This window comes from Myotis myotis, unplaced genomic scaffold, assembly GCF_014108235.1.
Source record: "Myotis myotis isolate mMyoMyo1 unplaced genomic scaffold, mMyoMyo1.p scaffold_m19_p_9, whole genome shotgun sequence".
In the NCBI taxonomy this organism is placed as follows: Eukaryota; Metazoa; Chordata; class Mammalia; order Chiroptera; family Vespertilionidae; genus Myotis; species Myotis myotis.
Genome location: NW_023416401.1, coordinates 25,295,551 through 25,323,501, shown reverse-complemented (window position 1 = coordinate 25,323,501; position 27,951 = coordinate 25,295,551). Strand labels below are relative to the sequence as shown.

General features: G+C 47.7%; 3 protein-coding genes across 13 annotated transcripts; 1 reads left to right on the top strand and 2 right to left on the bottom strand.

The window, feature by feature from the left end:
- Positions 1-194: 194 nt before the first annotated feature.
- DBNDD2 (dysbindin domain containing 2) lies at positions 195-7,368 on the bottom strand. 3 transcript variants are annotated; one of them, XM_036322619.1, is made up of 4 exons: positions 7,346-7,368; positions 2,118-2,264; positions 1,799-1,936; positions 195-853 (listed from the first exon to the last, which is right to left on the bottom strand). In XM_036322619.1, exons 2-4 carry the CDS (start codon positions 2,254-2,256, stop codon positions 651-653), a joined length of 480 nt encoding a protein of 159 aa, XP_036178512.1. In that variant the 5' UTR covers positions 2,257-2,264; positions 7,346-7,368; the 3' UTR covers positions 195-650. The 3 variants fall into 3 exon arrangements, with proteins under 3 accessions (XP_036178512.1, XP_036178513.1, XP_036178511.1); XM_036322620.1 differs by lacking the exon at positions 7,346-7,368 and adding an exon at positions 4,609-4,632; XM_036322618.1 differs by lacking the exon at positions 7,346-7,368 and adding an exon at positions 3,951-4,087.
- SYS1 (SYS1 golgi trafficking protein) lies at positions 2,128-27,824 on the bottom strand. 9 transcript variants are annotated; one of them, XM_036322624.1, is made up of 4 exons: positions 27,633-27,824; positions 26,002-26,069; positions 7,346-7,390; positions 2,128-2,264 (listed from the first exon to the last, which is right to left on the bottom strand). In XM_036322624.1, exons 1-4 carry the CDS (start codon positions 27,792-27,794, stop codon positions 2,258-2,260), a joined length of 282 nt encoding a protein of 93 aa, XP_036178517.1. In that variant the 5' UTR covers positions 27,795-27,824; the 3' UTR covers positions 2,128-2,257. The 9 variants fall into 9 exon arrangements, 7 of the variants coding, with proteins under 7 accessions (XP_036178517.1, XP_036178519.1, XP_036178516.1 ...); XR_004970003.1 differs by lacking the exon at positions 7,346-7,390 and adding an exon at positions 16,539-16,598 and having other exon boundaries at positions 2,183-2,264; XM_036322623.1 differs by lacking the exon at positions 2,128-2,264 and adding an exon at positions 5,968-6,203.
- On the top strand, positions 14,009-18,406 carry TP53TG5 (TP53 target 5). Its single transcript, XM_036322629.1, has 3 exons — positions 14,009-15,223; positions 15,365-15,495; positions 16,944-18,406. The coding sequence occupies exons 1-3, from the start codon at positions 15,149-15,151 to the stop codon at positions 17,407-17,409; spliced, it is 672 nt and encodes a 223-aa protein (XP_036178522.1). The 5' UTR covers positions 14,009-15,148; the 3' UTR covers positions 17,410-18,406.
- Positions 27,825-27,951: the final 127 nt, after the last annotated feature.

Below are 27,951 nucleotides of genomic sequence, written 5' to 3'. Positions count from 1 at the left end.
ACAGCAAACCCCATGGAGACAGGGATACAGCCTGTCTTATTCAAAACTGTATTCCAAATGCCCAGCACAGGTATGCAATAAATATTTCTAGAATAAAAGAAACAAATGAGTGAGGGGGATATGGTGTTGGTTACAGAGCTAAACAAATACACTGGGTTTGACACCAGTTGCAATGTGAAAAATGAAGTGGAATGGTTGGTATATTATCATTTATTTATTATTTATACCATGCCCTATTCCAAAAAAAGGACATAAGGAAGCAGGATGGCTGGAGTACCACCTCATTTGAGTGCTAAAGAGTTCATGTCCATTTAGAGACACTGGTGTAGGAGACTCTGTTAGAAGACTGCCAGGGTAGTTTTGGGGAGAAGGAATGCTAAGAAAAGCAATGGCATCTTGTCCTACCTCATTTCCATCTCCTTGCTTGCAAGCTCTACCTCAGGAGTAAGCCAAGCACTAGTGGGAATGTTGCAGCAGGAAAAGGTTAGCAGTAAAACAAACGCCCAAGGAGAGACACCACCCCACTTTCCTTTCCTCCCTCTGGTGTCTACTACAAGTAGAGTCTGGTCTTCCCAGAAGAGCTCTGGCTGGGCCTAGGGTCTCAGGTGGAGAATAGCCAGCTCAGTCAGTCCATAGGTCGGGGCCCACTGCTAGCTGGAGGCTCCAGGCTCTGCCCCTCCCTCATCCCCATCCTCCTCGTCAGACTGTGCCAAGGGTGTGTCTGCTCCGCCGACACTGGGATTTGGGCTGTGCAGGTTGGTGGAGGAGTCAGAAGACGAGGAGGAAGTGCGGGATGTGGTCCTGTCTGGCGTGTGCATCGGCAGGCGCAGCTCCTCTGGATGGTCGTCCACCCCTGTCCAGAGACAAGAGCTGGTCAGGGCCACAAACAGGGCTTCGAGGACGCTCAGGGATGATCTGCTCAGGAGAGACTGAAGCCGGGACAGGGACTTGTCCAAAGTCACTTAGCCAGTCCAGTGAAGAGCCAGGTCTCCGGACTCCCACCTCCTTCTACTTCTGGGATCACATCTGGGCTCTAGAGTCAAGTCAATCAATTCAAGATTTCAAGTTCTACCTATGTCACTTATTTACTTAGTGGCTTTGGGAAAGTCACTTTTCCTCTCAAGGACTCTGATCCTTCTCTGTACAAAAAGGGATTCCTCCATTCCAGAAGAGTTTTGAGGATGAAATATAATAATGCTTATAAAATGTCTGGCACATAGTAATAGGCTAGTAATTAATAGCAGCAATTAATAAGTTAAGTATATGGGCTCAGAAAGCCATTGGAGTCAGAAAGCCATGGTCTGGACCCAGCTTTTCTACTTTCTATGTGACTACTTCTCTGAGTCTAATATCCTTCTTTATAAAATGGAGATAATACTATCTGCCCTAATAGGACATTTGTGAGGACTGAGATAATTTATGTAGAGCATTTTAACAGAGCATTAGAAACTTAATAAAGTGCTCAATAAATACTATATTATTAGGATGACCTAAAACTGCTTAAGTTCTCTAATATAAAAATTCCATTTTTACATACTTTTAATTATATTAATTTTACAAATGTAAAATCAACAAGGCTAAGTGGGGGTTGGGCATTCCTAGAATTCTGGATTGGGGATCTGTAACACAGTTGCCCTTCTGGTCAACTTCCCTAAAATCAGAGCAGACAGCCGTTTCATTGGTGGAAACGCCCCTTCCAGCCCCTACGGGTATACTTCCCCAGTCTTGTCCCTACACTTCAGAGCCCCAACATCCGGTTCTGGCTAACTGGTGCCCAAGACTCAGCACAGTAGCATACCAGATGTCTGGGGGGTTGATGGAGGATCTTCACAAGGCAAGAACACGTCTGCTCCGTCCTGGTCCCCAAGGTCAATAAGTTCCACTTGCTCCAGTGTGTCCACATTCACTTCCATGGATGAGATGCTACCTATGGGGGCTGCAGATCAAGAAGGGGACAAGTCAGGAGGACCCAGGCTGGAGCCAAGAGGATGGTCAGAGATATCTGTCAGGTCCAGAGACAGAAGTTCAGAGGGCCACGAAAATAAGAGGGGAGGGGCCCCCAGGAGTTTGGCTCTATTAGACTTGCTCCCTATTCCAGCCCTCTCCCCAGGACTTACGTCTCTGTGCCTCGAGATGGAAGTGGGACAGGGGGAAGACAAACTCTGTCTCTGGTTGTAAAATGTCCTCAAAGAATTTCTGCCGCTCCCGCAAGCGGAGCTGCTGGCGCTCCAGGGACGCCCGAGGATTTGGGTCCATGTCAGCTCCTGGAGGTAGAAGAGGAAGCTATGGAATTGAGAGACAATGCAGTGGGGTCTTGAGTTTGGGGAGTCCCACTGCAGCCAGCAGCCAGCAGAGGGGCCTCTGGTTCCAGCCCGGACACCTCTGGATGTGGCTTCCTTCTTCCCTTTCCCTAAAGCAAAGTCCATTACCACAAACTTCAAGCCTCATACAAAGGCGGGGCTGACCTAGCTCCACAAAGGGGATGCCAGTTCCAGGCACGGCCAGAGAGGCTCCTCTGTGTTCAGGAGATGGACAGGGCCAGTGGCCAAGTCTCAGAATCATGCCATCCCCAAATAGGGGAGGCATTTTATCCACTCATGCCTCCACCTGCCTGTCTGCCGAGGCCAGGGCAGAGGGTATGACAGAGATCTCAGGATGGAAGGGCCTCTTCCCCTAGTGGTGTGGTTCCTGCCCATTCTTCAAAACCCAGACAAAAGTTAAAGTGCCCCCTCCCCTCCTCTCCCTCGCTCTACACTCACATACCCCATCACCTCCACTTCCATTCCCTCCCTACCCTGCTCTGAAGTCAAAGACCTGACTGACTTCCAGACTTGGCTCTTTGCCTAAGGACATCATCTTTCTAGCCTCAGTCCCACCACTGAAAATGGCATAATCATCCTACCTGCCTCAAACACAAGGCACTGCTTGCGAGGGTGCTCTGTAAAATGTAAAGCTGTCTCTGCACTCCCACAGCTCTCATTTGCACTGATGTCTCCACTGACACATCTCACTGTTATCTTCCCACTAGTCAGTGAGTAGCAATTGGAAGGGCAGGTCCTGGGTCCAATTCGGACCAAGCACCCAGTGCTAAGAGCTTTCTGGAACACCAGAGCTCTGGGCCAGCCCAGGCCCTGTGCATTCGCTCGCATTCGCTCAATCTCCTTCCAGGCATTCGGCTGAGAGCCCATCGCCAGAGGCAAGGGAGTAGTATCTATAACCTGAGGACAAGATCTTCCCCCTCCGCAGACAACCTCCCCCGCCTCGTTTGTATTCAAAGCATATTCAAGACCCTGGTCAGCTCAACAAGCGCTGGAATGGCCGAGAGGGACCCAAACCCAGTGGACCCGGCAGGGCCAAGGAAGTGTGGGGAGACCTTGTGGCCGCGGGCTGGGCTGGGCTGGCCGTGGAGGAGGAAGGCGCTGACGCTGATTCCTGGGAAAGGCTTAGATCTGCGGCCCAGGTCACAACGCTAAAAATACCCGGGCCCCTGAGGCTGACTGCTTTAGCAGCGGTTGGGGGAGGGCAAGTAAGAGGGTAGGAAGTGACAGGGACCAGGGGCTCCGGGCGCCCCTTCTTCCCCCCTCCCCCAACCCCATCAATCTCACAAGACTGAAGGAGCTGCCCGCCCAGGGACCCCCAGAGCTGAGTGCTGGAGAGAAGAAGGGAGTTGTTTACCCCACTAAAGGTGCTGGGAGAGGGGTGAAGAGATTTGGGGGCAGGAGGCTGCCAGGGGCCCGGCTGGGGACCAGGGAAAAGGAGAGCGCCCTCCTGGCCCCACCCGCACTGTAGTCAGAGAGAGCAAAAGAATTCCCTAAAAAGGGACGTGCCTGTCGGCCGGGGAAGGGAGGGGAGGTGACGGCGGCCCCCCTCCCCGGGCCGGGCCGCCCGGGCTCGCGTCCTCCCACCACACACACCGGCCCTCCCGCAGCACCTGCGCCCGCAGCCCCTACCTGCCGCGCCAGCGCCCCGGCTGACTCAGTCTGTCCGCTCCGGCGAGACGGCAGCGGGGGCGTGGGAGCGAGCCGCGCCGGCCGGGGTGGGGCTGCGCCGCCGGTCTCCCCCGGGACGCACCGGCCCTGGGAGCCGGGAACGAGGAAGAGGCGGGAGGCGGAAGTGGGGGAGGGGCGGCGGGCACACGCTCTCGCCTCTCGCCCGGCGGTCGCGGGGAGCCCCTTCGGGCGCGAAAGCTCGTACTTCCAGGTCGGGCGAAAAGTTCCCGACCCGCATCCTTCCTCCACGCGCCCAGCCCGCCTCCTCCGCGTCCGTCTGCCGCCGCCCGCGCGCTGGGCTCCGCACGCTCCGCTCCACTGGCCGCGCCCCGCTGCCAGCGCAGACCCGCCGCGGGAACACGCGCGGGAGCACGCGCGGACTCCGGGACTCCCGGCTCACGCACACTTGCTGCTTTCGGACTCCCGAAGCCCCGAAGCAACCAGCGCGAACCCGCACCCCGGCACCCTCGGCCAAACTCGCACGTTGATGCGCGCACATCTCAAGAGGGCGCAAGCGGGGAAAGGGAGGCTGAGGACGGGCCGGAGGGGAAGGGCATCGACCCAGTGCGGCCGTCTGGCAGGTGCATTGGGGCGGAGGACCCCTGACCCTAGGACTCACCAGGCAGCCCGGTTCCAGGGTCCGGGACTGGGCAGAACCAACGCCCAACCTTCCAGCGCACTGGGCGGGGTGGGCGCCCGGACGGGGCGGGTCAGGGCTAGAGGGGTGGGCCTCCGCGCCGCACCCCCAGACGCCGGCGGTGAGCCAACGCTTTGCAGGGTGCTAAGAGGGGCGCTGCACGCCCGGGCTGCGGGGGTGGAGGGGAGAGGTGCAACTTGCGGGCCGAGAGGGGAAAAGCTTGCTCCCTCGCAGCGCCTTCTGTTCCAGACCAGTGCCAGTATCCTTGCAGTTCCCGGACCGAGAGACTGTGCCCATTCTCTTCCTCCTCCCTTCCACCCATCCTGTGGTGCTCCTAGCTCCAGAAGCCCCGTCCTCCTCGGGGGAGCGGGCGGGCAGGTGTCTGTTGGAGAAGCTTCTGCAGCGGGGTCACTTGATCATTCAACGAACATCCTTGAGCAAGCCAAGAACTAGGACTCGTCCTTGTCGCCTCTCTGTCCTTCGCTGCCCTCCTTAAAATGCATGTGAATTTCCTGTCGATTCTCTTTCCTAAATACCTTTCCCATCCACCATTCCTCTCAGTTTCCACCACCATCTCTCCCTTGGCTCCACTCCATTCCCCACACTGCAGTCAATCATCATTCAACAGGCAAGTCTGACATGCTACCCTCTGCTTAAGTCCCTCTGTTGTCAGGATAGTATCTAGGCTTGATATCCGAGCTGAGTTTTGAATAAATTAGTTCAACAAGCTGAGATGAGGGGGAAAAGAATGGAAGTGAAAATTCATGAGACATTCAGGTTTCCATGCCAGGGGACCAGCACTCTGTACAAATACTTAAAGCACTGCTTCTTCTATTGTTATTAGAATCTCAAGACAAGTCTGTGAGATAAACACAGCAAGCAGCTTTCCCACTATTTTGCAAGCAAGGAAACTAGTTTGTGGAAAGAAACAAGTGCAGTGGTTGAGAGCACAGGCATGGTAGTCAGACCCTCTTAGGTTGTAAGCCTAGCTCTGTCAAGCCAGCTGTGTAAACAGTTAACTTCCCTGATCCTGGATTTCCATGCCTGTTAGATAAGAATAATTAATCTCTACCTTATGAGATAATTCATATAAAATACTTAGTACAGGAATTGGGTACTTTGGAGGTACTCAGTAAACATTAGCTGTTTTGAATGCAATGGGTTCTAAGAGAGGGAAGAAACTGCTTTCTTCCACGAATTTCTGAAATTAGAGAAGTATGCTTTAATAGTTAATACTTCTACAGAGCTTGTTATGCACCTGTCACTATTGTAAGTACTTTGTATATATTAACTCTTTTAATCCTCTTAACAACCTTGTGAGGTAAGTATTATTATTATTTCCAATTTACAGATACAGAAATTAGGATGCAGAGAAGTGAAGGGACTTGCCCAAGGCCATACAGCTAGTAAGTGATGGAGGTGGAATTTGAACCCAGGTAGGCTGCCTCCAGAGACTGTGATTATAAGCACTACTCCCGTCTGTTCCTCTTTAACCCTGTGGCAGCTTTCGGCTTCCAGGGAATGTTTTGGTCAGTTGATTCTTACTCCTCATTAATGGATGGAGTAGATGCTTGGTCCTATTTCCAAGCACAGAGGAATAAGGCCAAGTTAGGAGTATAGTGGATAAAAACTCAGCTCATAAAGTCATCTCCCCCCTTTTCAGGCTCATCCCTAGGAATAGGACTCCATGGATTATTTTGAGCTGTCCCCAAGATAGTGACAGATCAGGAACTTCTGTCCCTTCTTCTGGCCAGATATTTGCCAGATGTAAGGGTTGAGGGGGAAGATAGCATCCAAGCTAGAAATAATTCAGGGGGCTATGCTGGAAAAGTGTAGCCAAGAGACAGACCCAGGCAGTGCACCTAGGAGTGGATGGCAAAGGAAGTTGAAAGGAGCAGTGAAAAAGTAGATGGCTTAGATTCCTGGCTTCCGTTTAGGATGCAGAAAGCTGGGAAGAAAAATCATTACCACACTAATAGTTTTTTTAAATTGTTAGGTAATCTATAAAATTGTAACTTTTGTTGAATCCATCAGAGAGCTGAGGTTGCAGAGCAGCCAATTAACCTGAATTCCAAAGAAGGACAGGAGCCTCCAAGAAGAAATGGGATGCAGGCACTGGCACACTTATGAAGCAGGAGGAAGACAAGGTCTCCACACAAGCAGGTAAGGAGAGTGCAGTTATAGTTTTTATTGAATTACTAAAGGCCCAGTGTGGCTAGGCTGAGAGGGGGAGTCCGCAGATGCTAAATGTAATCATGGAAACAATAAAACCCAAACATAGTTCAACTCTTGACAAAATTGACTCAGTCCTCAACAGTAATGGCTTAAAAAGAGATGATAATTTATAGGTATAAACAATTTGTCTTCAGTCTCTACTGTTCTATACATTATGTCCAGAAATCAATAAAAATTACAACACATATACAAAATGGAACTTTACAAAACAAATAACAAAAATCCCTATTGTCAAGAGACAAAGTAATCAACAGAACCAGACTGAAGACCCAGATAACTCTCTGGAGTTATCTGACAGAGAATTTAAAACAATTATAACAATATGTGAAAGAGTCTGTTGGAAAATGTGGACAGCATGCATAAACAGAAGGGGAATTTTAGCAGAGAAATGGAGACTATAAAAAAAGTCATATGGAAAATTCTAGAAAATTTAAAAACGTAACAAAGAATGCCTTTGGCAAGGGCATCAGTAAACTTAACACACCTGATAATCAGTGAACTGGAAGATAGGTCAACAGAGACCACCCAACTGAAATAGAAAGAGAAAAAAGAGTAAAGCAAAACAAAACAGAAAACCAGAACAGAACGTCCAAGAGCTAATAAATATGTAATTTCAATCCCAGAAGAAGAGATACAGATAAACACACACACACACACACACTATGACCTATTTACATATTCCAACTGTTGAAAACCAAAGATAAAATCATGAAGGCATCTAGAGGAAAAAGACACACTACCTACAGAGGACCAAAGGTAAGAATTAAAGCAGACTTCTCATCAGAGAAGTTATATGATTAGAAGTTACAGGACCATAAGACAATAGAATGGGGTATTTAAAATGCTGAAAGAAAAAACTGTCAACCCAGCATTCTATATCCAGCAAAAATATGTTTCAAACTTAGGTACACAAACACTTTTTTCAGATGAACAAAAATAAAATTCACTACCAGCAGGTCAGCACTATAAGAAACAGTAAAGGAAGTTCCGGAGGCAGAAAGAATATGATACCAAAGAGAAACCTGGATCTACATATTGAAATGAAGATTCCTGGAAATGGCTGGAATAACAGTAAATATAAAACATTTTTCTGCCGAAACCGGTTTGGCTCAGTGGATAGAGCATCGGCCTGCGGACTGAAGGGTCCCAGGTTCGATTCTGGTCAAGGGCATGTATTTGGGTTGCGGGCATATCCCCAGTGGGAGATGTGCAGGAGGAAGCTGATCGATGTTTCTCTCTCATCGATGTTTCTAACTCTCTATCTCTCTCCCTTCCTCTCTGTGGAAAATCAATAAAATATATTTAAAAAAAAACAAACAAAACATTTTTCTGTTTTTAATCACCTTAAAAGTAATAGACTGTGTAAAGCAAAAGAATATCAATTCACTGTGGGTTCAGAGATATATAAAAGGAAAATGTATGACAATAACAATAGTAAAAAATGATGGGATGAGGAATTAGAAATATACTGTTAAAGAGTCCTTATGCTACCATATATAAGAAGTGGTATAATATTATTTGAAGACTGACTTCATTAATTAAAGATATATGGTATAAATGCAAGGGCAACCACTTAAAAAAAACCTTTAAGGGAAATAATCAACAAGCCAATAGTAGAGATAAAAAAATGGAATCGTAAAAATATTGGAATGCATCCTACCTGGGCTTCTCTGTGTTCAGTATGACTGGTTGAATATGTCAAGACTTCTCTTTCACCTGGACCCTTGCTCAGGATTGTTAATACAGGTGGCAATTTTGAGAGGTGAGATTAGTCTTTCTAAAACAAAGGCAAGCTTGTTTACTGCTTGCTATAAAAGTGCCGGATCTGGGTTTCTCAGTCACACTATATGTGAACTGTGCATCTAGGACCACTGTGTCATTGTTGGACTTAGGGTTGAGGGAACCAACACAAAATGATGCTAATGTTCATGTTGTTTGATGTGCTATGCGTAATAAAGTGTCTTGCCTGCATACAGTAAGTCTCATTTTGGTACCCATGAGGTTAAGGTTTTTTCCATGACAAAGCATAAACAATCCAAAGTAAGGAAGAAAAATAGGAAAAAGCAAAAGGAAAGCACAGACGAAAAAATATAAAACAAATAGTAAGATGGAAGATTTTAATCAAATGTAGCGACAACCAATTAAAAGACTGATTACTAGATTGGGGGAATAAAAGCAAGAGGCAATAATATACTGTTTACAAGAAACCCAATTTAACTATAAAGAAATATATGAGTTAAAAGTAAACAGATGAAATAAGATATACCATACAAACACTAATCAAAGCAAATTAGAGTGTCATAAAAAGTACTTCAAAAGAAGGACAATTACCAGGGATGAAGAGGGACATTACATAATGATAAAAGGTTCAATTCACTAAGAAGACTTGACAGTCATAAATGTGTATACATCTAAAAACAGAGCTTCAAAAACACATTAATTAAACATCTAAAGATGTAAAATAAAAAAGAAAAATCTGTAATACAGTTAAAAAATGAATGCTATAGAAAATCTGAACACTATCAACTAACTTGTTCTGATTGACATTTTATAACACTTTACCCAACAACAGCAAAATAAACATTTTTTTCAACTGCACACAAAACATTCAAGATACATCATATTCTGGGCCAAAACAACAACAACAAAGTTTAATAAATTTAAAAGAATTTAAATCATACAAAACATGTTTTATGACTATACAAAAAAATTAAAATATAAATAATAACAAAGATATCTGGAAAACAGCACAACACTTAGGAATGAAACATAACACTTCAAAATATTCCCTGAGTCAAAGATGAAGTTAAAAGGAAATTAGAACAATATCTTGAATAAAAGTGAAATGCTGCAGCCAGCCACCTAAAGAGCTCCCAATGTTCCTTGCCTTCTATTCATTCAGACCTTTGTACAGTTCTCTCCTATCTGTATCAAGGTTACTCTATGCGACCAATAAGACACGGCAGAAATGATGGTCTATATCTCTTCCAAATTTAAGATTAAAAATTAAAAAAAAAAAGAACACTGCTTCCATCTTCGGTCTATGCTTGGATCACTCACTCTCAGGGAAGCAAGCTACTATGTTGTCAACAGCCCCACAAAGAGGCCAACCTGGCAAGGAGCTGATGATTCCAGCCAACAGCCAGAGGAGAACAGAGGCCTGCCAGCAACCACATGAGTGAACATGGGAACAGGTTCATCGGCCTCATAGAGCCTGAGATGGTGCAGCCCTGGCCAGCAGCTTGACTACAACCTTGTGAGAAACAGGTTGAGCATTCAGCTAGAGCAGCGGTTCTCAACCTGTGAGTCGAGACCCCTTTGTGGGTCGAACGACCCTTTCACAGGGGTCGCCTAAGACCATCGGAAAACATATATAATTACATATTTTTGTGATTAATCTGGGGGTCACCACAACATGAGGAACTGTATTAAAGGGTCACGGCAAATGCAACTGGAGAGAGAAATGAAAGCAATTCTCAAATGAGAGCAATGTTGCCTCCTGGGGTACATTGGGCGATGTCCGAAGACATTTTTGCTTGTCAAAACTGGAGGTTGCTACTGGTTTTTATTTAGTGGAGGCCAGGGATACTTAAATATTCTACAATGCACAAGACAAACCCTCTTCCCACATATAAGGAAAGTTGAGAACCACTGAGCTAGTGCATTCCCAGGAGTCCTGATACGCCAAACCTTAGAGGTCATAAATATTTCTTGTTCTAAACTGCTGACTTTTGGGATAATTTGCTGTGTAGCAATAGATAACATAGAGATTTGAGCCCTGGGGTAGAGGGCTGCTGTCACAGCACTCTAAAGCAGTGGTAGCCAACTGGTGGTCCGCGGACCATTTGTGTGGTCAGTGAGGTCCGAAAGGTTGGCGACCGCTGCTCTAAAGTATGGGAGTGACATTAGAACTGGGCAATAGACTTTGAGAAGAGTATAATAAAGACCTAAAGTGCCTTGAAAAAGCTGTTACTAGAGGCCTCAGTCCTTTGATATGGTTGCAGTCAGGGCATTGAGGAAAGTGAAATAAATACTATTGGAAACTGGGGAAGAATTCTTATGTTGTGGCATAAAGTGTTGCAGTAAAGTGGAAAGCAGAAAATGTACCTAATGAGTTGAGTGATCTAGCTAAGGATATTTCCAAGGAAGGTGCTGAAGATGCCACCTGAACTCTTCTTGCTGCTTAGAGTAAATGCAACTGGAGACAGAGAAATGAAAGCAGTTCTCAAATGAGAGCAATGTTGCCTCCTGGGGGACATTGGGTGATGTCTGAAGACATTTTTGCTTGTCAAAGCTGGAGGTTGCTACTGGCTTCTATTTAGCGGAGGCCAGGGATACTTAAATATTCTGCAATGCACAAGACAAACCCTCTTCCCACATCTAAGAATTGTCCGGCCCCAAATGTCAACAGTGCTGAGCTTGGGAAACCCTGAACTAAATAAAAGAAAGGACTGTTACGTATAAAAGAGCCAGGACATGATGGCAGAAAATTCTCAAGCTCTCCAAATGGCAAAATTATGAAATGATGGTAAAATTAAGAAATGGTTTTCTTCCAAAGCTCAAATCCAGGACAATGCAAAAAACAAACAAACAAGAAAACATGGTCCAAAGTGAAACTGAGAATGTGACTATAAAACCTTTTGTTTACACTGCAGAAAGATTTAAGGCAATGCTTCAGGGTACTATTCAGTCAGGTAAAAGACCTCTAAGGAAATTATAGGTGTGCCCGGCTGTAGTGGCTCAGTTGGTTGCAGCTTCATCCTGTGCACCAAGAGGTTGCAGGTATGATTCCAAGTCTGGGCACATGCCTGGGTTCTGGGTTTGATCCCCAGTCAGGACAGGTACCAAAAGCAACCAATTGATGTTTCTCTCACATCCATGTTTTGTTTCTTTTCTTTTCTCTTTTTCTTTTCTCTCTCTCTCTCTCTCTCTCTCTCTCTCTCTCTCTCTCTCTCTCCTCTCTCTCTCCTCTCTCCTCTCTCCTCTCTCTCTCTCTCTCTCTCTCTCCCTCCCTCCCTCCCTCCCTCCCTCCCTCCCTCTCCCTTCCTCCCCCTCTCCATATCTACAAAACAGAAGGCAACCGATTGATATTTCTCTCTCTCAAATCGATTTTTACAAAAGTAAGGGAATTCTAGCCTATGCTATAACATAGTCAGAGGTCCTCAAACTTTTTAAACAGGGGGCCAGTTCACTGTCCCTCAGACATTCCACACATGCGCACTGCGGGCCGGGACAAGTCAGCTGCTAAGCAGGACAGGCAGCGGGGGCAAAACACCCGGCGGGCTGGATAAATGTTTTCGGCGGGCCGTAGTTTGAGGACCCCTGATAGATGGACATTATGCTAAGTGAAACAAGCCAGTCACAAAAGGACAAATATTGTATAATTTCACTTACATAGGTACCTAAAAGTCAAATTCATAGAGATAGAAATTAGAAGGGTGTTTGCAGTGGCTGGGGAAGGGAAAAAATGGACAGTTGTTTACTAGGTATTGTCAGTTTTGAAGATGAAGAGAGTTCTGGAGATGGATTGTGGTGATGGTTGCACAACAATGTGAATGTACTTAACATGACTTAACCACAACTAAGGGGGGAAAACAGTGGTGCTTTTCCACTCAAGAGCCTTGGAGTTAGTCTACAGGCTTGCCAGCTGTGTGTCACTGGATACATCTCTCTCTGCACAAATGGTTTTTCCCATGTCGATGGAAGGAACAAACAATGGAATATGGAAAATGGCTTTGGGAGCCATTTCTGGGGTACAAAGTCTGGTGGTAGAGAACTCCCTGACCCCATGGAGATGAACTCCCTAAGTAGGCACAGCTGAAGAGAGAGAAGCCTGTGAGGGGTAAAAAGTCTGGACTAGAACATAATGGCAGAGGCATCTGGACCAGCTCCCAGTGCCGAATCCAACCACCTTGCCTCAGTAAGAAGCTGTCTGCAATCTAGTCTTGGTTCATTGTTACTAAAAGGTGGAGCTAAGCACTCCCTATGCATGCACACCTCTCTGCCCTAGAAGCTGTGAAGTGATTCCCGTACTTGGATGGGTATCAGATTGGCCAGCTCTATGGGTGGTACCTGAGAAGCTGACTATTCTGATGCAGCCAGCCAGGCAGATTATTCAAAGCAGCCAGAGTTTAAATTAAAGTCTCCTATGATCTGTCCCAACCCTTCACCACAGCTCCCCCTCTGCCCTCATCTCCTGCCACTGCCACTTTCCGCTTCCCTTACCTCCCTCAGGTCTCTTCACAAATCTCATCTTATTGGTGAATCTTTCCCATTCCACCCTTTTAATAAAGCAAACCTTCTACCTTTGCTCTCCTCTCCTCTCTGCCCTGTTTAATTTTCTCCACACACTTATTCCCATCTGACAGAATAGTGGTGTGCTGGAACTGACTCATTAGGGCTCGCAAAAGCCTATTACATTTTCAGGAACTCTGCTGGCTGGTTGTTAAACATAGCCATTATTAAAAATTAAATTATACAAGCTTAATTAATTATATTAAAAGCAAAGATGAAAATGCTTAAACTCATCACTTTCTAGTTTTTTACTGCCTTTTACTATTATCTATGTTCTTGAGAGTCTTTACATCTGTAGAAATATGTAACATATAATGGTATGGTATTCTTCATTTCTGTTCAACTCTGCTTTCAGTGACATCACATTGGTAGCTTAAAATCAGCGGTGGAAGGCGTATTTACACCACAGACATAGGTAACATGATAAATCAGGTTTGATTGTTTTGTTGATGTCTAGACCAGAAGTTTGCATGGGCCAAATCCAGCTCATCAACTACTTTTGTAAGTAAAGTTTTATTGCAAAACAGCTATGCCCACTCATTTACATATTATCTATGGCTGCTTTCACATTACAATAGCAGAGCTGAGCAGTTACAACTATATGGCCTTTACAGAAGAAATTTCCCGACCCCTGGTCTAGCCTTAAGAAAGTAATGCAAATGTTGATAATGCAGATTCAATATAAACATGTCCTGTCTATAGCTGTTACATGGAAATGGACACACGCACACACCCCAAAATGAGAAAATATACCTCCAGTATATGAAAACTATAATTCAATACAGCAAATAAGTTGATCATGTCATTGATGATTGGGTAGAATTCCAACATCATTGTTCTTTCATTTTTTCACTTTTCATACTCCTAGTGTAAATGAAAATATCAACATTTGTGCTGGAACTACACTTGTTCATCCACTACAACCATAGGTTGGTTATGGATACAAGAGTTAAGCATAAGTCAAGAAAAGTGTACTGTAAGAACCAACTGGCTATATGGAATTTACAATAAAAAGTATTGTCAAATTTCATTATTGTAGATGTCTATCAGTAAAATTTGTAACACACACCCACACTCACTTTGTTTTAGAGAGCCAATGATTGAACACTTACAGATACACACACTGTTTTGTTTGCCCTCTACTGAAATGTCAGTTCCTTAAGGGTAGGAATTTTCTTTTATTCCAGTACTTAGAACACCTGACATGTAGCCAGGGTACAGTTAACACATGTGACATGAATGAATAGAGGAGCATAGTTGGGAACCCCTGATTTCATGGATAGACTGTCAGACCTTAGGTTTCCAGCTCTACCTTTATCCAACTGTATGACCTTGAGTAAATTATTTAGCCTCTTTGAACCTCGGCTTTTTTATTTAAAAAGAGGGGATAATTCTCTTACCTCACAGGAAGGTGGTAACAATATACGCTTCTGCCTGTCACCTACCAGGTTTCTCTGCAGGTGAGCGTTTCTTCCTCACCCTCACCCCTGCCACACACACTCCTTGGAGACCCAGCCCTGTTGTCACACATTTCAGTGATGTCACAGCTCCCCTCCCTGGGAGATGCAGCACGACCATCCTAATGCCCAGCCTGGGTACTGGCTGAACTGAGAGGGGCAGGGCTCAGGCAGTACCTGGTACCAGTTTTGCTCCATCTGTCGTCTTTGAGGCATCACAGCCCCAGTATGAGTCCATCAGCAAAGAAGAGGCCCCAGAATAGTGTGGTTTTCAAGGTTGGACTAGGGACTGGATCTAGAAGGGGCCTTACAAAGAGTCCAACCATACCAGGGCAGGTGGAGGGAAAGGGAGCCCTGAGGGGTGAAGGGAGGTCAGGAGTTAGAATGGTCTCCCTTGTTCTGCCCCCAAACAGAGGTGACACTTTCAGTCTGGGGTTAGTCAAATCATGCTGAGCCAAATGGAGAGGTATAATGGAGGCATTTAGGGGTGGGTTTTTTTCCGTGTTAGCGTCCCCCCCCCCCCCTCTCTCTCTCAGATGCAAGATGAGGAACCACAGGACAAGATACAGCAGCCTATCAGCAAATTAACTGAGCGGAACCGACTTAGAATGGTAAGAGGCCCATTTTGGTCCCAGCAGAGGAGAGCCTGGGCACCCATGCAGTACTGCTTCTCCAGGGTCTCCAGGCTGAGTTGAGCCAAAGTCTGGATGGGGAGTGAAACATCTGTTTTTCTGGTTTCTCAACTCTGGCAGGTGTTAAAAAACTTGTCACTCTTGAGGCTACTCAAGAATTCAAACCCTCGGATCCAAGAACTATATAGCCTGGCCAGAAGGTATTGGAATTCACTGCTCAACGTTCGGAAGGCCCTCCAGATCTCCTCCAGGTGAGCTCAGTCCATCCACGGCCCCACATGGACCCAACAGCTCTCTCTGCTAGGAACAGACACTGTGCTAAGGAATTTAGAAAACCCAATTTTCACAAAGGCTCTGGGAGAAAGGTATTTATGACCTCTATTTTACTAATAAAAAGCTGAGGCTCAGGAGATGAAGCGACTTGTCCCAGTTATCCGACCTAGTGGCAGAGCTAGAATTTGAAGCCATTCTTGTCGATCATCAGAGCTGTGATCATAACCATGGTCATAATCATGCAATTATGGGACTAACTACCACCTGGGGTATTGAGCACGAGGGTACCTCTCCTGCTCCCCCTCTCAGGTCAACACAGCCCCGACATTCACCTGTAGACTAGACATCCTGCTGGGGCTGTTTCCTCATCAGTTGCAACAGAATATTAAGAAATCTTCCATTTTTTAGTCACCTGGTAAGTGCCAGGTACTATGCTAAGTACTTTACAAGCATTTTCCCATTTAGTTTATTATTCACAACAATTCTATGGGTAGACAGTTATCCCACTGTTACAGATGAGGAAATTAAGGTTCTGAGAGGTTACATTTCTTGCCTCATCACATAGATGGTAAGAGGCAGAAGCGAATTTGATCCCAGCTTGTGTTCCAAAAGCCTGTGCTCTCCAAGCCACTCTGCTGCTTCACTGCATCCCACTGTGCAGGCCTCACACATGGGCACTCAACCAACAATGGCCATTATCATCATCAGTATTGTCATTACCTTGAGCCCAAGGCCTCGCCCCTCTTCACATACTCAGTTAGGGCGGTGCTGCTGCTTTGCAGGGGACCCAATCTATGACAGACACATCCCTGCCAGCATTTAATACTCTGGATAACGCCACCTCTCTGGGCTCCTCTCTCTGAGTTGGCTTCCTAGATGCAGGTAATCAGGAAACACTGAGCCCGAGGGTCAGGGTCCTCTAGTCCCATTGTTTTCCCACCCTTTTAAAGCAGCAGAACCTCTCTTCAAAATCTGTCCCCAAACCCCAGTTGTGTTGTGAGGGAAGGTCTCCTGCCTTTACCCGGCCATTAGGGGATACAGGAGGAATTCCTCAGAACCCTCGGGTTTCTTGGAACACAATCTGAAAAACAAAACAAAACATTGGACTAGTTCACCCCATCAAGTGAAATCCAGACAGACAGAACCCTAACCTAGTGGCCGATGCAGACCATCAATATTCCCAGGTGTCCAACTTATTAGTCATTGCCTTTTGCCTTCCCAACCTCTCACATCCCTGCTGCTGATAGGTACCACATCCCCTGCCCAGAGGTGCAAGGCCTCTGGGTGGTAGAGAAGTTCCTTTCCAGGCCCTCCCCAGCTTTCTTCACAGGCTCCCCTGAGCTGGCTGCACAGCAGTGCCTTGGGGGCAGGCAAGAGAACCAGGCCTTAGTCCTGCTCTACTGACTGCTGTTCCTCTCCCTGCCAGGAACAACACTGTCTGCACTAAAATGGGCCAGAATAATGGACTCCAAGAAGCTAAGTGCTCCAAGAAGAAACTGGAGTCCAAGAACTTAGGGAAGCCTAAGAAGTTGAAGTCCAAGGTGAGGGTGCCAGAGAAGGAAAAGGTCGAGCAGTCACATGCAGCAGTGCCAGATGGAGAACAAGTGGAGCCTGAGGTCCCAAAGACATCGATCACTTGCCCTGGAGCCTGGGGGAGGCAACTACCCACTGGAGACCCTGGAGTCATCTTCCTGAAGCCCCACCGAGGGGATACGGAGCAGCTGCAAGTAGCTGACCAGTGGAACTGGTTTGAGGGGCTGCCCAGGCGAATCCACCTCCCAGGACCCCGGGTGATGTGCAGGCCATCCACCATGCGCTTGGTCAAGCGCTGCTGCACCCGCTTCTGCTCTGCATCACTTGGGCTGCCGAAATGCCATCCATACAGGGTGTGATGACGTCACTGCCAGGCCAGGGTGAGATGTAGGCCTCAAGCCAGGCCCAGAGCTGGGCCCCTGAATACAGTCTTGGGGGCTGTTGCTGGCAGTGCTGGGAGGCCCCACCTTTATGACTAGAAAGGGAAGCTCAGAGAGGGGCAAACCATTGATCAAGACCACACACCAGCCTAGTGGCTAGGCTGGAGCCTCTCAGGATCCAACTAGGGCCCTAGGGAAGGAGAGGCCTCAAGAGGGGCCAAACTGCTATGACTCGGAATCTCACAGAAGTCTGAGTAAGCAGTTTAGGAATTCCTAAATGTGGGGGAAGGTGATGTGGTCAAGTAGGGCTCTGCCACACTCAGACCAAGTGAACTCTCCATTTGTTTTATTTATTCATGTTTCAAAAAAGATGTACTCTGAAAAAGTTCCTTAGCACGAAAAAGAATACTCCAGCCCCTCCAAGAGAGAATCAGGTCCCAAGAAAGGAAGGGGGTGAAGGGCTTGGGAGTCCAGTGGAAAGGGAAGCTTCCCCTTCACAAAACCCACATCTCCAACCTGCCAGACATTTCAGTGTCCAGTCCCTAAGTCAGCGGTTCTCAACCTGGGGGTCGAACGACCCTTTTACAGGGGTCGCCTAAGACCATCGGAAAACACATAATTACATATTGTTTGTGTGATTAATCACTATGCTTTAATTATGTTCAATTTGTAACAATGAAATTGGAGGTCACCACAACATGAGGAACTGTATTAAAGGGTCGCGGCATTAGGAAGGTTGAGAACCACTGCGCCTAAGCCCTCTCCTTGGACAGCAGCGCCTCCTAGAGGCCTTCTTCGCTCCTAACACCGACATCTCGCTCACAGGTAGCGTAGACCTCGGATGGGAGCCAGATTGTGAGCAGAGGATGGAAATCATACAATCATCTGAATGGGAGGGTTGGACGGGAAAATTTGAGAGTATACAAATAAAATTTCCCATATGGCACTGAAGAATACTTCGCTGGCTCTGCCTATTTCCCTGGGGCTGGAAAGGCTGGAGGAAAGAGGCCCTCCGCAGAGGTGGGGGAAAAGTGTGTATCACTCTCAGGCTTCTTCCAGCCCCTTCCCAGGCCCCTAAGGTCAGTCTAGACTACAGCCAGGAACAAAGAAGCCAGAGAGCTGCACCCCTCCCCACCTCACCGAACCGTGTGACAGTACTCTATGAAGTCACAGAAAGGGAAAATTTCCTGGGTGTTTTCGGGTGTTCCCTGGAGGGCCAGATGCCTCACAATGGCCCTGCAAGCCCAGGAGAGAAGGAAACCACGGTGCTGAGAAGGCAAATACTTGCCCAGGCTCACACCGCTAGGAGAGGTGGAGCAAGAATTCTGACCTCAGTCTCCTAGCTGCTCCCCATTCCCTTTTCAGAACAAAGGAAACAGCCATCACGCACATGCTTGCGCCCTGATTATCACAGAGTTGGTGTCAATAAATGGGTGTTGCTGGGCCCCACCTGAGTCACAGATCATGGAAAGCACTGAGTCAGGCAGAAACCTGGCACTGTGTCCCTACTGCTCCCATATGACCTGGCATATACATCATCCAACCCCAAGCCCTGGTCCATCCATCCAGTGGGAGTCACCCTCTGTCAGTAGAAGCTATAGGGCCCTAACCATGCAGTTGGGAAGAGGAAAGCCCAGGCTTTCTCTAAGACTACAATCCTCCCTATTCCTTCCCCTAGAGCAGCGGTTCTCAACCTGTGGGTCGCGACCCCTTTGGCGGTTGAATGACCCTTTCACAGGGGTCGTCTAAGACCATCCTGCATATCAGATATTTACATTACGATTCATAACAGTAGCAACATAACAGTTATGAAGTAGCAACGAAAATAATTTTATGGTTGGGTCACAACATGAGAAACTGTATTTAAAGGGCCAGAAGGTTGAGAACCACTGCCCTAGAGGCAGGATGTGCTGAACAGATGCCTCAAGGAAAGCAGCAGAGCCATCCCTGACCCCACTCCCCTCCCCACCCCACCCTCAGGAGCCAGGACAGTTATGGAGAGGGCTCCCCAGATTGGGAGAGGGAAAGGATGAGGGGCTACCCCTGAACCCTCCTACTCGTAATCCTTCACCCCACTGGTGTTCAGCACAACTGAGAACCAACGGGAAATGGAACACATTTCCCTGGGGGCAGTGGGACAGCCTGGGCACCCTGCACTGGCTGCTCTGCTCTGCAGGGCTCTGCCTGGGTAAGGCAGCAGGCTGTCTTCCTGCCACAGCGCTCCCCTATCTACCATGCATCCCCCACTCCCCAACTCCCTGCCTAGCCCCCACAACTTCTGTGCAAGCACGCCCCAGTAACCTCAATTGGAGCTGTCTTCCCACTCAGCTTGCAATCCAGCCTAATTCCTGAGTCTCCATTTTGGTTCCCTTGCTGGACATCATCAATCTTCGAAATAACTTCTACTCCATCTTTCCTCGCAAACACTTTCCATTTTTCATGCCACCTTCTGTGAACTTCTGTCTTGCGTTCTCAGCAGGCCATTGGTCAGGACAGTGCGCTCCCAACCAAAAACAGGGGGAGGGCAAGGACAGGACTTGCACTACTCTTTGTGGGAGCCTAACCAGGGAACCCCAACTGGGGGCCCTAAGATTGGCAGCTCTGGCTTTGCCCCATGGGAGCCAGAGCTGCCCACAGGGAATGCTATGAAGTAGACAGGAGCCTGTGTGCCCAGGCTGGGCTCTACTGTGCCCAGGGCACCTGGGGGAGCAAGGATGCAGGCCTCCAGTGTGACTCCTAGCAGGTGCCTCTTCCAGCCTTATCCCCACCTGCACTGGCACTTGGTCCTCAGGCAACCTGCCTGCCACAATCCCACAATTGGGGTCTCCCCACTACACCATCCCTTTGTTTAACCACTTCAATCTGAGGCTTCTCTTCTGGGCTCAGATCCTGATTTGGGATCAGAAGCCACTCCAGAAATGGCTTCCTAACAGTTAATAGACAAGAAGGGGGATTAAAGTGTTTAGGTGACTTAACAAGTCACATGACCTCTCTGAGGCTATTTCATCTGTCTATTAAACGGGAATACTAATATCCATTCCAGAGGGCTTTGAGCAAATCAGGCTTGATGTAGGCAAGGCCAGCTTGTGGGGTACTGAACAAATGTTTGGCCTTTTTTCCATGCCTTCTCCCTGGCTTTGCACCATAATAAAGCCCCAAGGCCAGTACTGGCCCTGTTTCTCATTTAATGAGCAGCTGCCTCACTGCCCACTAAAGAAAACAAGCGGTTTATTAAAAAGCCAATACTACATTCACATTCACAACCTTTGGCTAAGGTGGCATCTGGATTCCCGACACTTCCCTCTCCCTAGCTGAGTCATGTACCACTCAAACATAACTGGAACATGAAAATATGAAGCTATGGAAGCAGACAGGCCTAGCTTTTACTCTCAATGTACTCCTTATCTTCAATTTGTCTGCAAAATGAGGAAAATAATGGTGCCTATCTCTTTCATTAAGTGAGAATACATGTGTCACTTTGCAGTGCATGGCATAGAGGAGCTCAATACTTGCTGGCTCAGAAGAAAGGTGTGTTCTCTGTACAATTGGGGGCAGGGAAGGGCAAAACTGTAACAGACTTGTGGACCACTTCCTGTAAGTGCCAGGCCCAGTGCTGAGTGTTCTACACATGAGACTCAGTGAATCCTCACAACCACCCGGGGAAGTACTATTATCATTCTCGGCTGACAAATGAAGAAACCAAGGTAGGGAAAGGTTAAGTAGCTTAGCCATGGTCTCACAGCTAGTAATGGGGCTCCAGGACTTAACTCTGCACTCCATTACGGCTCTCTAAAGTCTTCAGTACTAGACCCCTAGAATTTTGACTAGCCCAGGTAGGGGCAGGGACTGAAACTCTCCTCTCCGTCTACCCCCTCATCTCAATGCTGTTTGCACCACCCTTCACTAATTTCTTACAGAAAACCTCAAGCACCACAGTGGCTTTTAAGACCCTCTCCACAGAGAGCCGCTCTTGTGCCTTCAATCTGCCCCTCCCCCCAGCTCCTAAGGCTCTGTGGTCCTTGGGCAGGAGCTCCTTGCCTGCACACTGACTGCCTTCTGTGACTGCCAGAAGGAAGCCGCCTGATCTGGGAGTCACTGAAGGACAGTCCAACGTCTAAGAAACTGCTCCCAGGGGCGCCTATTGGAGCTGTGCACTCCAGAGGTCTCATGGGGACCTGGAGCTTCCCACCCACCCCTGCTGCCTACTGACTGCCATCTGGCCCCATTTGGCTCTGATCTGGACAGGGCTGCCCAGAACTAGAAGTTAGAGGCACTCTCGGAGGCACCATCTCTCTCCTTTCCCATCCTTCTCATGGGTTATAAACTATTCTGAGCACCTGCTATGCACTAGTCTCCACTTCTCTCCAAATGGCCCGCGTTTAGGTAGTGAGTAGGATAAAAGGAGTTCCAGACTTCAGACCCTTAGAAAGTCAAGAGATACACCAACTCACTGGTGGGGTGGATACAACTTTCCTTTATCCTTGCAAAGAAAAACATTTCCTACATTCCTCTGTTTACTTGGAAATCTGTGACCGTATTTAAAGTATATAAGTTTTTCTTTCTTTTTTTTAAAAAATGTATATCCGTTTTTCTTAGAAAGCTAGTAATGTTTACAAAGCACTATACATTCTTAGTATTTAAAACAGTACAATAGGGCCTGGCTGGTGTAGCTCAGTGGTTGAGTGTCGAACTATGAACCAGGAGGTCATGGTTTGATTCGGGGTCAGGACACATGCCTGAGTTTTAGGCTCGATCCCCAGTGTGGGGCGTGTAGGAGACAGCCTATCAATTTCTCTCTCTCTCCTTCTCCATTCCTCTCTGAAATCAATAAAAATATATTTAAAAACAAAACAGAAAACAGGAGAGTAGGGTGTGGAGGTATGATTATAAGGTGATAGGTTATTTAACCAATAAGAATTTATACAACCTTTAACTATTAGTCTTCAGAATGAGTTTATTAATGTCACTACTGGAGCCCAAATCCTGGCTCTGCCAGCTCCTAACCTGTAACCTTTGGCAAATTCCTTATAGTTTCCTTATCTGTAAAATACAGAAGATATTTTCTATTCCAGGAAGTTGTTGTGAAGACTAAATGAGCAAGAAGATGTAAACACTTAGCCCACTGTTGTACATCTATTAAGCACTCAATAGACGCTTTTTATTACTAAAATGACATCACTGCCATTGCCCAATTCTCTCTGGAACTTCTAGATACTGCTTTTCTTGTTACTTTACAAATAAAAAATAAATCTCATTGAGGTCACATATCTTATCCAAAAATCAAATTAACACTCGAGGGGCAGAGATTTCTCATCACAGGAAATATGCAGAACGGCACAAGCTCTCAAAGGAAACCCCCCAGAAGTGTGCCATCACAGATGAAGCGACCACCACAGGTGACCAAAGGAGATGGCAGCCACATGAATGTGCTGATGCCTTCCTTAAAATAAAGTTAGTCACTTGCCTTTAGAGTTTGTGGTGTCTGGAAGGAAACCCACCAACCTAGGGAAGTCATCTCAGCTGGCCTTGCCTCCTGGACCTTGTAGCCAGGATTAGAATACTCTTAACAGGTTGCTTCCTTCCAGCTTAACTAGAGCGCCCTGAGTTAGGGAGGTGCTCACCCTTGCACTTTCCCAGCCTCTGCCCAGGCACATTTACTCGTAAACCTTCATCTTGTCTGCCTCAATGCCCTCTTCTGGAGGGCTGGGGCCAGGAAGCTAGAAAGGCTTCCCGGGGGATGCAAAACGCACCTGTGTAGCCCTAACACTAAAATCTGAAAACTGACAGCTCTCTTGGGCAGACTTCAGAGGATCCAAAGAGGAACACCAATGGTCTCAATGCAGAAGTGGGTCTAGACCAGTGTGTTCCCCTGGACATGTTCAGAAATCACCAGCAAACGAGAAAGGAGTCCTGAGAGTCATGGCAGTTCCCCCAAGGTGTAGCAGAGGAGCCTGCAGGTGGAGGGGGTGGGACATAGGAATTCCCTGCACTTAGTATTTTAACCAAATGGAGGAACAATCTGGGTCCAGCAAAGGCGGAGGTTACTTAATAATTCTTTCCATACAGCTCCCTTGCCTGGCTATGCTGATCTCTCACAGTCCCAACCATGGCATTACCAAGTAAATACAGGCAGAACCGTGGAAAAAACTGTATTATGTACATAGGAAGGACAGCTGCAGCCCCTCACAGAGGACACTCCACTCCCAAGAAAAATCTTAACAGCAAATTCCTATCTCCCTCAGCCCTGTAAGTACCGGTTGAGCTGGAAGGTTGGGCTTCCTATCTCTGGGCACCCATCATACCCCTGTCACTGAAGAGTTCCAAATAAGTCAGGAAGAAGGACCTATTGCCAGAACTGACATTCAGTGGGAGCTGTCGTGCCTGATCATTCTCAGAGATTTTATTAAGAGGGTTAGGTTGAGAGCGATGCTGGGACTCTTCTTTGGGTCCTAAGGCCTGCTATGTTGAAAGCTGGGAGCAGGGGGAGGGGGGGAGGGGCTACCCAGTAGAGAAAACTGCGTTAGTCATGGGTTCATGGGTGCACGCACACATGCACAGCACAACAGAGGTTGTGCATTTTCCTTCTGCTTGATTGCCTCCATCTGCTGTCCTCTCCCTGACAGCAGCCTAATACTTTGAACCTACATCGTTTTCTGGGGTTATGAATCCAGACATCAAGTGTTTCTCCAAACAGAATAGCTACAACAACATGACAAAGATAACACTGTCCCAAGGAGACAAGACAGATGACTAGAAGAGTGGTATGCTCCAATCAGATATCCTTGATTTTTTTTTTTTAAATAACAGGCTGGTGACAGGTATGATGGCTCAAGAGTGACATGGTTCCAATTCTGTTACCCTGAAAGAGGTCCCCTTGCTGACCTCCCAGATACCAAGTTCAGATCCCTTTGCTGACCTCCCAGATACCAAGGCTTCAGCAGATGGGAGGCCAATCTTGCAGCTGTGATCCTGGCTGCTACCTGCCTTCTTGACAGGGCCTCACTATCTCTCCCACACCAACAGACTTCACATTTCCAGGGTTCCTCTCAGATCTGGGCTGGACCTCATCTGGAGGGTCTGAGCAGCCCAATGTGTTGGGGGGCCAACTGCCCAGCAGGGTGTCCAAAGGACCCATTTCTAGACATTGGATTTAGGGGCTGAGTTGAGGGGGATCTCCTTGAGCTCCGTCCGCATGCACAGGTACTCCCCGATGACAGCCATGAGCGCAATGCACACGGCTTGGACCAGCCACCAGGTCAGCGCCGAGGGGAAACGGGAGCTGTAGAACCAGCAGCCCAGGAGGTGAAAGAAATGGACAGTGACAGTGAAATCCAGACACTGCTTCCCTCGCCGGATGAAGTACAGCAAGCCCAGGGCACTGTGGGGAGAGGACAGCAGTGAGTTGTCACTGGGTTGTCCTGGCCTTAGTTAGGTTATTTGGGGAGTGGGGACAATTAGGATGACAGCACAGAGATCAGAAGCAAGCGAGCTAAGTGTGAAGCAAGGGTTACATTATTAATGCCTAGAGGAAACTGGCAGGTAATGCTGAGAGTGAGTCAGGCTGGGTAGAAGAAAAGCAAAAGACCAGGTTGATGACAAATGGCAACTGTCACTCAGGGGAATCCCAGGAATTGGTGAGGACTGTGGTACCCTGAAGCATAAACGTTCCATCTAAAGTGGGAACAAGCGCTACTTACAGCTGGGTAAATCATCATGCTAGAAGTGTGGCTTAGAATCAATCCTCTCATTTTTCAAGAGAAGCCAGAAATCTGGATTTTTTAGTATACCCTTTTAACTAAGTGGGAAAATGTTTTAAATACCATGCATGTACTGACAACTGTGAAAGCCAAACAACATATCTGGAAGCCAAATTGGAGTCAACCCACCAGTTTTCAACCTCCAGTGTAAGATCAAGAGTAGTAATGTGCAAGGTACTGTTCTAAGTACTTCCATGAATTAGCTCATTTAATCCTTATAACTATAAAATGGGTAATATTATTAGCTTAATTTTACTAATGACAAAACTGAGGCTTAGACAGATTAACTTGTCTATAGTCACTAGACTAATGGGAAAGCTGAGGTTCAATGCCAAGTGAGACTGCCTCCAGAGTCTGAGATCTTAATCACTATGCTAACCTGCCTCTCAAGAGAAAGGCAGTGGTCATGAGTGACATTAGACCTTACCCAGTGAAACCCCTCAGTGTACAGATGAGGAGCCCAAGGCCCAGAGAGGAGGGAAGTAACGTGGCCAGTGTCACAGGGACCAAGAATAGAACCCAGTTCTCCTGACTCCCAATCTACTCCTTTCCTCACCTCATTCCACATCAAGGAAGTGATCTGAGACAGAAGGTGTCCCACAGGCAGCATGCACAGAGTGACACAGAACTTTCAAGCTAAGTCCAAACAGCAATGAAAGGAGCCCTGTGATGGAGCCAGTCCCGGAATTGGCCTCTGCCACCCATGTTAGTCCACTCCCCAGGAACGAATGCCAACCGTCTCATGTCCAAATGTAGGAAGTTAGGTCCAGTGCTAAGACCCCAAAAGCAGGACAGCAAAACTGGTGATACTCACCAGGTGAGGGCGTTGAGGATGAAGGACATCATGGAGAGCCGGCCTGAAGGGGTGGAAAAGCCCAGGATCTGAGGGGGAATCACAAATGGAAACATGCTAGAGAAGTGACTTGGTAGAGCTCCAGGCTCCAGTACCTCACCCTAAAGAACTCTTCCCAGAGCACAGAAGACAATATGCCCCTTCATCTGTACGGCAGCCTATTCCACAAGGTGCTTTCACAAACATCCATCATGGCATCTCATTTGAACCCTCACAGCAGCCAGGAAGGTGTTATTAACTCTCATCTTACAAAGGAGGAATAAAAGCTCAGAGAAATTAAGTAACTTGCCCAAAGTGCTGTAGTCAGTAAACAGCAAGAGTGAGGTCTAGAACAGGGTTCCGCAAACTATGGCCCCAGGGCCAGGCACCTCTTTTGGTAAATAGTTTTACTGAAACACAGCCACACTTATTAACTTAGTATTGTCTAAGGCTGCTTTTGAGCTACAATGGCAGGGTTGGGTAGTTATGACTGAAAATCTTTACTAGCTCATCCTTTAAAAAAAGGTTTGCCCACCCCTGGTCTAGAATTCAGGTTGTGTGTGCATGAGATGGCTCAACAAAGCCCCGGATTCCCACATGCCCTTCTCAGGGGGACAGAGGCTCCTCAGAGGGGCTGCTAGGGACCTGTGGGGTGTAACCTCCACCCCTCTTGATGAAATACTGACGACCAAACACCTGCACAACCCTTTCCGCCCACAAAGGCCTTTGAAATCCGTAATCTCATATTATCCACGCAACAACCTCACAAAGCTATTGTTTTTGCTGTTATTCTTACCTCTCTTTGAATAAAACTTATTCAAGGGCTACACAGAGAATAAGCAACAGGAGTAGGGAATCCGTCCCAGATCTCAGGGCTCCAACAGGGCTCATTACGATACACCACAGCTGCCTCTCAGATGCAAACACCTTTCAGGCCCCCATTACACTTTATAAAGTACTTCCATACCCCTAGGCCCCTTTGGGCCTCGTAATGTTCTGCTGAGGGTTATTCTGTCTGGTTTCCAGAAGAGGAAACAGGCTCAGAAAGGTGGAACAACTGGCCCAAAGTCCCGGAGCTAGTATGTTTGGGCCGAGATTGAAGACCTAGCTTTTTTGAATAAAAAAAAAATACAGGCTCGTTGCACTGCAGTCCACGGCCTCTCTGCCACTGGTCTCATCACGTAGTGAACAGAAAAACTGAGGTTCAGAAATATGAGGACACTTGCCCCAGGTCACCCAGTTCGTAAGTGGACCTTAAACGGAGGCCCGACTTCCAAGTCCGGGCAGTTTCCATGACATCTCCTTGAATGCTTTCACCCGTCCCCCCTCCCCAATTTGGCATCTGAGAATGTTGGGGCTCAGAGAAGTGAAGTCCAGAGTGTCAGCAAGGAGGTGTGTCAGGCTGCCCAGGACCCGGCCCCTTCCTTTGTACTGAATCAGCCACTCGCCATTCCATTTTACAGGCGGGGCAGCAAAGGCTCAGTACGGGGAGGCCTTGCCCAGGGCCTCAAAGCGGGAAGGTGGCCCAGCCAGGTCGACAGCCCGGTGGTGTCGGACCGCAAAGCTCACTGCGTGAAGCCGAGGCACCCGCCGCGCTCGCCCGAGGACCCTACCTCGGCGTTGAACATCTGGTCCAGCGAGGGGCTGCCGCGCAACAGCCAGTCCACCAGCGCCAGCCACAGGCCCAGGGAGCCGTAGTAGACGTTCTGCATGAGGACGATCTGCGACACGATCAGCACCGGGTCCCACACGTAGCTGCGGAACTGGCCCGCCATGCCTGCCCGCAGGGGTCGGCCTCCGCCGGGGGCCTGAGTCAAAGCGGCCCCGCCATGGGTTCCAGGGCGCCCCGGCACCTGCCAGGACACATGCCGAGCCTCAGCCAGCCGGCCGTCACCATGGCAACACCACCCAGCCCGGGAGGAGGGGCCGGGA

Excerpts from the sequence above, each read along its gene's own strand:
- SYS1 (XM_036322621.1), bottom strand. The coding sequence starts at position 27,794 with ATGGCGGGCCAGTTCCGCAGCTACGTGTGGGACCCGGTGCTGATCGTG. Across the intron at positions 26,070-27,632 it reads ACCAGATGTTCAACGCCGAG|ATCCTGGGCTTTTCCACCCC; the intron begins GTAGGGTCCTCG and ends ATTCCCCCTCAG. Across the intron at positions 24,809-26,001 it reads ATCCTCAACGCCCTCACCTG|TGCCCTGGGCTTGCTGTACT; the intron begins GTGAGTATCACC and ends CTCTCCCCACAG.
- TP53TG5 (XM_036322629.1), top strand. The coding sequence starts at position 15,149 with ATGCAAGATGAGGAACCACAGGACAAGATACAGCAGCCTATCAGCAAA. Across the intron at positions 15,224-15,364 it reads AGCGGAACCGACTTAGAATG|GTGTTAAAAAACTTGTCACT; the intron begins GTAAGAGGCCCA and ends CAACTCTGGCAG. Across the intron at positions 15,496-16,943 it reads GCCCTCCAGATCTCCTCCAG|GAACAACACTGTCTGCACTA; the intron begins GTGAGCTCAGTC and ends TCTCCCTGCCAG.
- DBNDD2 (XM_036322619.1), bottom strand. The coding sequence starts at position 2,256 with ATGGACCCAAATCCTCGGGCGTCCCTGGAGCGCCAGCAGCTCCGCTTG. Across the intron at positions 1,937-2,117 it reads CCATCTCGAGGCACAGAGAC|CCCCCATAGGTAGCATCTCA; the intron begins GTAAGTCCTGGG and ends CTTGATCTGCAG. Across the intron at positions 854-1,798 it reads ATCAACCCCCCAGACATCTG|GGGTGGACGACCATCCAGAG; the intron begins GTATGCTACTGT and ends GTCTCTGGACAG.